Source organism: Mastomys coucha, unplaced genomic scaffold, assembly GCF_008632895.1.
Source record: "Mastomys coucha isolate ucsf_1 unplaced genomic scaffold, UCSF_Mcou_1 pScaffold15, whole genome shotgun sequence".
In the NCBI taxonomy this organism is placed as follows: Eukaryota; Metazoa; Chordata; class Mammalia; order Rodentia; family Muridae; genus Mastomys; species Mastomys coucha.
The window spans coordinates 19,859,784-19,869,892 of record NW_022196897.1 but is presented as its reverse complement, the minus strand read 5'-3'; the positions used below and the strand labels follow the sequence as shown (position 1 = coordinate 19,869,892).

At 47.2% G+C, this 10,109-nt stretch overlaps 1 protein-coding gene across 1 annotated transcript in view; it reads right to left on the bottom strand.

Moving 5' to 3' along the window:
- Nucleotides 1–18: 18 nt before the first annotated feature.
- Nucleotides 19–10,109, bottom strand: part of Aif1l (allograft inflammatory factor 1 like) — a 27,596-nt gene continuing 17,505 nt past the window's right edge. Inside the window, exons 4-6 of the mRNA XM_031369767.1 lie at nt 8,494–8,535; nt 3,042–3,204; nt 19–205 (exon numbers count right to left, since the gene is read on the bottom strand). Of these exons, the coding sequence (XP_031225627.1) occupies nt 118–205; nt 3,042–3,204; nt 8,494–8,535 (293 nt within the window). The 3' untranslated portion in view covers nt 19–117. The remainder of the gene's footprint in view (nt 206–3,041; nt 3,205–8,493; nt 8,536–10,109) is intronic.

Below are 10,109 nucleotides of genomic sequence, written 5' to 3'. Positions count from 1 at the left end.
AACAGAAAAGAAAATGAGTCCACTGGGACAGAACATATGAGACATATAACAATGAGTCAAGATGGCAGAAGGAAGATGCAGGGCAGGGATGGCAGGCCAGAAGGTCCAGGTGGGTCCTCAAGGCAGACTGGCAATGTCTCTCTCTGGAGGTGGGCCAGCTGGCTTTGGGGTGCTCTCGTTGGCTTTTCCTTCAAACATCATGACCCTGGTTTGGAGATGAAGAAAAGAAAAGAATTAAGACTCCTCCCCTCATACAGAAAGCTCCCAGCATTCCCTCTGCAGCATCCTCAATAGAATGCCTTGGGCAGCCTGAAATGGAAGGGGCAGATTGGTGATCCTCCTTCACAGAAGAAAATCCAGGTACAAAATAGAAGTGGGACGCCCCAACCCCAACTGCTCAGCCAGTCTGAGGTGGAAGAAGGTACAGCCCTCTAAGCCTACAGCTTCTAGGCCATATGCCTTCCCTATCCAAGCTTCTGAAGAAGAGTGGGCTGGGCCAGAGCTCTGCCCCAAAATAATCATCAGATCTTTTTATTTTTTCAGAGCTGAGGACCGAACCCAGGGCCTTGTGCTTGCTAGGCAAGTGCTCTACCACTGAGCTAAACCCCCAACCCCCATCAGATCTTTTAAAAAGTTGCCATTGGTCGGGTGGTGGTGGCACACGCCTTTAATCTCAGCACTTGGGAGGCAGAGACAGGAGGATTTCTGAGTTCAAGGCCAGCCTGGACTACAGAGTGAGTTCCAGGACAGCCTGGTCTACATAGAGTTCCAGGCCTGACAAGACCACACACATAACAAAGAGAGCTTATCTCAAAAAGAGAAAGAAAGGCCGGGCGGTGGTGGCGCACGCCTTTAATCCTAGCACTTGGGAGGCAGAGGCAGGCGGATTTCCGAGTTCGAGGCTAGCCTGGTCTACAGAGTGAGTACCGGGACAGCCGGGGCTACAGAGAGAAACCCTGTCTCAAAAAACCAAAAAAAAAAAAAAAAGAGAGAAAGAAAGAATGAGAGAGAGAGAGAGAGAGAGAGAGAGAAGGGAAGGAAGGAAGGAAGGAAGGAAGGAAGGAAGGAAGGAAGGAAGAAAAGAAGGAAGGAAGAAAGGCCCCTGTCTCCAAAACAAATCAACGCCCTTCCCCACTGGGCTATAAATCCATCCCAATCTGGGAAAGAGAAAATGTAGTCTCAAAAAATGTAGCCTTTCTGGGAGACTACCTGCATCTGAGGACTCAAGACAAACACTCAACCTATATATGTTTGTACACAAAAGGGCACACCACAAGCTCTGGGCACACTGAAACGTAGGCTCAGGAGCCAGTTCCCTGGCTTCCGTGAGCCTCAATGAACGTGAAAGCCAGAAACAATCCCAGGGAACATTCTTCAGGCATTGCCTCCTTTTCTTTTCCTTGGAGACACAGTCTTTGGTGGGCTGGAACATTCTAAATAGGCTATCTGGCCAGGGTTCTGCCTGTCTCCACCTTCTAAGTGCTAGGATACATGAATGTGCCACCATCCCAGCACTTGATGTGGTTCTGGGCAAACAAACTCGGACCATGCCATTTACTGACTGCATCTCCTGAGCTGAGCAAGCTCCTTCACTAGTGAGACAGGTATAACTCATGGTACCACATGGATGTTTGCTATCAGCTGGGCACTAGGCTGAAATCATCTCATCTCACTAGCCCTCAGGACAATGCTTCATGTGTTACCATTTCCACTTTTAATGGAGGACACTGAGAAGCAGCCAGGAGCCGTGGTGCAAACTTGTAATCCTGGCTCATGAGCGGGAGGCAGGATTCCAAAGCTGAAGTCAGACTGAACTATACAGTAAAGCATCTCATACTCATACATGCACATGGATGCATACGCACATGCACACATACATGCACATGCACAGGGACAGAGGGACACACAGGCATACACACACCAAAAAAAAAAAAAAAAAAAAAAAAAATGAAAGCACCGTTCAGGGACAGGATAACCTTCCCATTAGGGTCCTTAAGGAACAAGGGTCATGCTGGGCAGTGGTGGTGCATGCCTTTAATCCCAGCACTTGGGAAGCAGAGGCAGGAGGATTTCTGAGTTCAAGGCCAGCCTGGTCTACAGAGTGAGTTCCAGGACAGCCAGGACTACACAGAGAAACCCTATCTCAAAAAAACAAAAAAACAAACAAAAACAAAAAAACAAAAAAACAAAACAAAAAGGAACAAGGATCAGTGTCAGGATTCAACTAGAGCTGACTTTTTCAGGAAGGGGGTGGCGAAAGCCATTGGAGATCTGTCTCACATAGCCCAGGTTGACCTTAAACTTGCTATGTAGCTGAAGAGAGACTTGAAACTCCTGTCCTTCCTGCATCTACTACCTTAGTACTAAAACTAGAGATGGCCTTACCATGCCCAGCTAAAGCTGATTTTATAGACTGTCCACTCACAACACCAAAGGGAGTAGAAATATGCTTTACAAATAAGGAAAAATGTTCAGGACATGTCAACAATAGGGATAGGGGTGTATCAAAATGGCTAGAGCATTTTCCTGCCATGTATGAGGCCCTGGATTTGATTCCAGGGAAAGAAGGAAGTGAGCATAGTCAGGTGTGATATTGCATGCCTATAATCTCAGCACTTGGGAGGTCGAAGCAGGAGGATTGCCATGACTTTTAAGGTAAGCCTGGGCTACATAGTAACAGACCAACCGGGGTTACCTGGGAGTACACAATTAAGACCCTGAAGACCCTATCTCCAAAAACTTTGATGAGAGAAAGAAAGAAAGGAAGGAAGGAAGGAAGGAAGGAAGGAAGGAAGGAAGGAAGGAAGGAAGGTCAGATTTGGTGCTGCCATCACTTTGGTCATTGATTGGGGAAGCCTCGATCTTGGGGTTGCTGTGCTAATCCTAAGGAAAACAGGCCCAGAAAACTCAAGCTCCTCGTGCAGCAGGTAGCACAATGAACTGTCCACCCACTAGCGGATGGCTAAGGTGTCCTGAGCCCAGGGCCCCTCCCCACAGGATGTCCTTGCCTTTGAGACCCCATGAGGTAAGGAGGTACTCACAGCTTGAGGACTGCTGACCGCTTGCCCAGCATCATATTCACAAAGTCTCTATAGGAGATGGTATCACTGACACCCCCTGTCACCTCCAAGATCATCTTCTTCATCTCCAGGTGGGTCTTGGGGACCCCCAGCTTCTCCATCATCCTCTTTAAAGACATCAGATCTGCCAGGAGGAAAAGAATATCTACTGAGTGGAGACAGGACCCTGAGGCCCTAGAGGGAGCCAGAGTTGCCCACAGCTGCACACACAATTCTCAGTGACCTGCACACACAATTCCTAGTGACCTGCACACACAATTCTCTCCCTGGAGGCTGCAGAAATGATGATTCCCTGGGGAGGCAGGGATGAGCCCTCCTTGCTTTCCTCAGAGGCAGTAAAAGCCAGCAGGTGGGAACCTGGGTTTCTTGAGTCAGATGGGCTGGAATCAAGCTTTGCTCTTCTTGACTGGGGGTCCTGGGGAGGACTGCTTCAGCTCTCTGGAATGATGAGTGGTACATGTCTACAACCCCAGCAGTTCAAAGGCTGAGGCAGAAGGATCACTGCATGTTTTAGGCCAACCTGGGCTACATAATGAGGAAGGCCTAGAAAGACAGCTCAGTCAATAAGGGGCTTGTTATGCAAGCAGGAGGAACTGAGTTCAATGCCCCAGAACCCAAGTAAATATTCAGACACACTAGCACAACCCTGCAATCATGGGGTTCTGGAAACTGACAAGAGGATCCAGCCTAGCTAAATCAGTAAGCAAAAAACTAAAGAGGAGAGCAATTGAAAAGACCCCAATGCTGACCTCTATCCTCTACACACAGCCATACACAGGTGCACAAGTATATGTGTACTCCCTGCCCCCTACCACCAATCAGTTTGAAGGAAAAAGAGAAAGGGAGAAATGGTTGGTTATTAGGCTCATGCAGATGAGCTGCTATCCCAGCAAGTGTTCTAGGTTAGCCAAGGTGCCCAGGAGTTAGCCCAACCCCAGGCATTGAAAGTCAAACTTTCTCTGGCACACCACAATGGAGACCATTGCCACCTGCCACTTCCACTCAGCTGCTCTAAGACTCTCTCCCTAGGAGAGATGGACAGGAAGCCAAAATTACCCCTGAGAGCAGGAAACACAACAAAATAACAAAATAGAAGAAAAATAAGGGAGGTACCAAAAAAAAGTCACTCCACCAGGAGCCTCTGCCTGACCTTAGCCTCTGCCTCTCCCACCACCATCTGAGGCTATTTCCTGGGGATTGCTCACAGTGAACAATGGATAGGCAAAGGAGGGTGGGCAGGGCCAGATCCTATGACTGTGAGCAGGCCTGAGGTGGGGCGCACTTGCACAAGACCCGAAGCTGCTAGGCTGTGCAGGCCTCTCTGTGGCAAAGCTCATGGGGCTATGTGCTGCCCACCAAATTTCAAACTGGCAAGACTTCGGGGAGGACACTTGGCAGGGAGCTTCTGAGTGTCCTGACCCACTGTGCCTCTCATTGGTGAGGGCACCACCAGATCCATCTAGAGAGATGGCGGCCATAAGCTGATCAATAACAGTTAAAATAGGAAATAATATGCTAGCAAGATAGCTCAGCAAGATGGGGAGAGGTGTCTGCAGCCAAGCCAGCAGGAGGTACTGAGTTTTGATCCCTGAAGCCCACATGGTGTAGAAGGAGGGGCTGACTCCCTCCGGTTGTCCTTTGTCAAACACAGGCCATAGTGGTCCAGCTCCTCCTCATAAACAAATAAATAATCTGTGTAGCTCTAGCTGCCGGTCAACCTTGGCCAGAAAACAAAATAAAACACACACACACAGAGAAGATATAGCTCAATTGGTAGTTTTGCCCAGCATGCATGCAGTCCTAGGTTCCATCCCCTACCCTGTATAAAGTTAGCCTGCTGATGCACTCCTGTAATCCCCACACTTGGGAGACAGGAGGATCAGACATTCACAGTCACCCTCAGCTACATACTAAGTTATAGGCCAGCCTAGGCCAACATGAGTCCCATCTTAAAACAAAAGAAGAGGGCTGGCGAGATGGCTCAGCGGGTAAGAGCACTGACTGCTCTTCTGAAGGTCCTGAGTTCAATTCCCAGCAACCACATGGTGGCTCACAACCACCTGTAATGAGAGCAGACGCCCTCTTCTGGTGCGCCTGAAGTCAGCTGCAGTAAATTACACTGGAGCGAGCGGGGCCAGAGTGAGCGGAGCCGGCAGAGGTCCTGAGTTCACACACATGATGGTTCACGGCCATCTGTACAGCGACAGTGTACTCATACACATAAAAAATAAATAAAATAAATAAATCTAAAAAAAAAAAAGAGGCTGGGTGGTGGTGGCGCACGCCTTTAATCCCAGCACTTGGGAGGCAGGCAGGCGGATTTCTGAGTTCGAGGCCAGCCTGGTCTACAGAGTGAGTTCCAGGACAGCCAGGGCTACACAGAGAAACCCTGTCTCGAAAACACCAAAAAAAAAAAAAACCGCTAATCATCTAAAATCTAAACTTTTAAATGGTAGCAGCTATCCAGGTGTTGACTGAAGGCATTTGGTTCCATTCATACAGTGGAATATCCTGGGTATGGGCGGGTAATGGAGACTCTATTCAGAAGCAGAGGGTGGGCCTGAACCTACCTACACATTAACATCATTAACATCAACAGCCCACCAAGTCCTTTCACTGCCCTGAGACTTCTTGGTTTTCCATCTGCAAACTGAGGGTGTCTGAGCAGCCTGGACCATGGCCCAGTCCTGCTAGTCAAGAACATCCTACATGGCTGTGAGTACCCTGATCTTTTGTGCCTTTGTCACCCCAACAACATCTTGATGGCAGGAAGCAGCATGTTCTGCTGGAGGTGAGAGGCAGTCAGTGTCTACACTCCTTGTCACTACAAGACAAGGGACAACAGCGAGTACAGAAGAGACCCAGGAGAATGACCCAGCAGTGCCTTGGTCTAGGAGCCAAGCAATCTCTGCAGGCCTGGTTGGAAGGGAGCTCTAGGCTCTGGGGTGGGAAGCTGGAGAATCTAGCAGGGAGGCACTCCATGAGGATCCCCAGGCAATAGAGCTGGGCCAAGAGATGGGAGAACTTAGAGTGGGCTTGGCTTTCAGCAGGACAGAAAGATAAAGGATGAAGGGGTGCAGGGAGGTAGAGGAGCCCCTTGACCCTTAAGTTCCTTACTGGCAAAGAGTCAAGAATTTTAACCCAACTGACAAAAGAAAAAAATGCTGTGAAGGCTGCCTGCCAAGACAGTATTTCCATCCTTGGGAGATTCCTGACAAGAGCCACAGAACAGCTGGCCAGCTGTGCTCACAGCCAGCTTGTGTGTGACCCTTGAAGCTAACTTTAGCAGCAGACCCTGTTGTCTGTTCTGAGAAAAGGCTCCCAGACAAGATCATGAGCCTTGTTTACAGTCAGGACTCGTCTCGACCTCCTAGTAACCTGAGTATGGTAAGAATTCTGCTGACCTTTGTGACCTACAATTTTATCTTTTTAGTCCATGAAGTTTGCAGAGTATGCTCATAAAACCCTGTAAAATCCCACTTACGGAAAGACAAATTCTTCAGATAACAAGTATGGGAAAACATTTTTACTTAATCTTTTAAATGTAAACATTGATTAAGCCACCACAATCATATTGATAGCAATTATTAAGCTACTCAAACCCAGCCTTCTCTTGGTAGCTTTTTTTTTTTTTTAAGCTTTATTTATTTATTATATGTAAGTACACTGTAGCTGTTCAGACACACCAGAAGAGGGCATCAGACCTTTTTACGAATGGTTGTAAGCCACCATGTGTTTGCTGGGATTTGAACTCAGGACCTTTGGAAGAGCAGTCAGTGCTCTTAACCACTAAGCCACCTCTCCAGCCCAAGTAGTTTTTGTTTTGTATGAGCCTGCCCCTCTCTCTCCCTCTCTCCCTCTCTCCTTCTCTCTCCCCCCACCCCGGACATGAGTGCAGTGCCCACAAAGGGTCAGAAGGCAGAGACCCCAGGAGCTGCAGTTACTGCTCTTTGTATGCCACGTGATGCTGGTGCTGGGAACTGAACTCAGGTCTTCTGTAGGAACAGTACACACTTAACTCCTGAGCCATCTCTCCAGCCCTTCCATAATCTGTCTTTCTCTCTCTCTCTCTTCTTTCTTTCTTTCTTTCTTTCTTTCTTTCTTTCTTTCTTTCTTTCTTTCCTTTCTTCTTTCCTTCCTTCCTTTCCTTCCTTTCTTCCTTTTTGTTCTTCAAGACAGGGTTTCTCTGTGTATCCCTTGCTGTCCTGGAACTTGCTCTGTAGACCAGGCTGGCCTCGAACTCAAGAGATCTGCCTTCATCTGCCTCCCAGGTGCACTTAAGACACACACTACCGGGCTGGTGAGATGGCTCAGTGGGTAAGAGCACCGACTGCTCTTCCGAAGGTCATGAGTTCAAATCCCAGCAACCACTTGGTGGCTCACAACCACCCATAATGAAATCTGACGCACTCTTCTGGTGGTCTGAAGACAGCTACAGTGTACTCATTTATAATAATAAATAAATCTAATTAAAAAAAAAGATACACACTACCATCACCAAGCAAAAATTGTTTAAAGATGTATTTATTTTTGTGTGTATAAGGATTTTTTTATGTGTGTAGTACCTTGGAGTCTAGAAGAGAGCAATAGATCCTTTGGAACTAGTCGATGGGGGTTGTGAACCACCACATGGGTGCTAGAAAAATGAATCTAGGTTTTCTGTCAGAGCAGCGAGTCTCCTTGATCACTAAGTCATCCCTCCAGCCCCTCTTTTTATTTTTAATGAGGTGAATTTGGAGTATATTAAAAAGTGTTAAGCATGGATTCAAACATTCAGACATTAAGAGAAGGGGCAATGTCAGAAGACACATCTATAGGCAGGCAGATCTCTGTGAATTGCAGACCAGACACAACTACACAGCAAGACTTTGTCTCAAAATAAGAAAAAAAAAAAAAAAAAAAAAAAAAAAAGAGGAAAAGAGGAAGGGGGGAGGGAGCAAGGAAGGGGGAGAAAGGGAGGAGGGAGGAAAGGGAGAGTGCCATGGCTGACAAGACATCTCGGTAGGTGAAGGTGTCTGCCACCAAGATTGGCAACCTACTTGATCCTCAAAACCCAGAACCTACATGGTAGAAGAGAACAGATTCCTGTACATTGTCCTAACACATACCACACACACAGAGACACACATGCACACACACACACACAAACTACATACAAATATGGAAATAAATGGTAACAACTCATTCTGAAGTTGTCTTTTGTTGTGTGAATCAAGATCCCAGTCCCCCTCCGTGGAAGTCTCTCCCAGATGTCTCTTTGCTGCTAGTGTCTGGCAGCTGGGCCAACAGGACCATCAGAGCTGCATCCAGGCATTCTTCAGCTTCACCCAGTGCCCCTCCCCAGAGCAGCAGGATTCTTTGGATCTCAGGCCTCCTCCCCATCCTCCTTCTCTGGCATCAAGGCCTCACTCACCAATCTCGCCTTCGTTGTTCAGGTCAAATTCCATGTATTTCTCTGGAAATCACAAGCACATACTGCCATTAGCTTAGAAGCCACAGCTCTCCCTGTAGAGCCCAGTGACCCTCTGGAAAGGACTGACTGAACCCTTGGGGAGCCTTTGACACCCTCCCCAGCCCAGGAATCCTGCCATCTTAGCTGTTGTCTCTGGAAGAGCCAAAAACTTCTCCTGATACCAGAATTAGCCATGAGGAAAACTCTAGCATGTGATATACTGTCCTGACAGTCACAGTGTCCCTTTGTGGGTAAATATGCTAGTTCCACCAGCCTGGTTGTTCCTGCTGTACAAGGATACCCTACCATACACACTCTAAGATAGGGTATGTATGCTCGAAAGACCAGACGTCATAATATTGCTGTAACATGGTATTGATACTAGCCACCCTTGTGGGATTTTCTAGAGGATCATGGGAAGAAATATCCTAAAATGGAGATCTGATATACTATGATTTGGATCACCTTCCCCTATGAATATTCATAAAAACTTCTTTCCAAAAAACAAACAAACAAAAAAACCAAACAAACAAAGAAAAAAAAACCCTAAAACTTCTTTCTACTCTAACAAAGCAAAATCTCACTCCAGTTTCTCTTTGGAATGTTTGCTTTGCTTAGCCTTGGTAAAACAACTTGCTTGAACTCTGTACATCTCTTGACTGAATTATTTGTGTGTGTGTGTGCGCGCGCGCGCGCACGTGCACACATGTATATGATGTGTGTCTGGGCATGCATGTATGTGGAGGACACTTTGTGAGGTCAGTTCTCTCCTTCTACCTTCTCGTGGGTTTGGGGGATCGAACTCAGGTCACTGGGGTCTTATGGCCAATGCTTTTATTTGCTGAGTCATCTTGCCACTACTGGATTGAATTCTTTCAAAAAGAATTAGTCTCTACAATATTCCTGGCAAGGGACAGAGGGAGAAAGGGGGAAGAACAGAACTGCAGTGCCTGGGAGGGAGAGAGATCAAATTTAAGAGCGTCAGGAAAGAAAGCATCCAGCAATGCAGGTGGAAAGGGAATGTGGCCCTAAGGGAGGGGCTGCCCAGAAGGTAACAGCACATCAAAGATAAAACATAGATTTAGAAGGTGTTAACCCAGGAACACTGGAGGGGTATGTGCTAGCCTGGGGGGGGGGGGAGAAATGCCCAATGCGCTACTCAAGGCATATCAAAATTAGCTGCTGTGTGTGTGTTTTTCATTTGTGAATCAAGAGAGCGGGTGCAGCCGGGCACGCCTTTAATCCCAGCACTTGGGAGGCAGAGGCAGGCGGATTTCTGAGTTCGAGGCCAGTCTGGTCTACAGAGTGAGCTCCAGGACAGCCAGGACTACACAGAGAAACCCTATCTCAAAAAATCCAAAAAACAAAACAAAACAAAAGAGAGCGGGTTCAGCATGCCAAAGCAGTTTAGCTAATAATTTTTTTAAAAGTTTTATTGCATTATAATGAGAAAAGTTACATGATTTCAATTTATCTGAATTTGTTAACATTTAAAAACACATTTTTAGGACGGGCGGTGGTGGCGCACACCTTTAATCCCAGCACTTGGGAGGCAGAGGCAGGTGGATTTCTGAGTT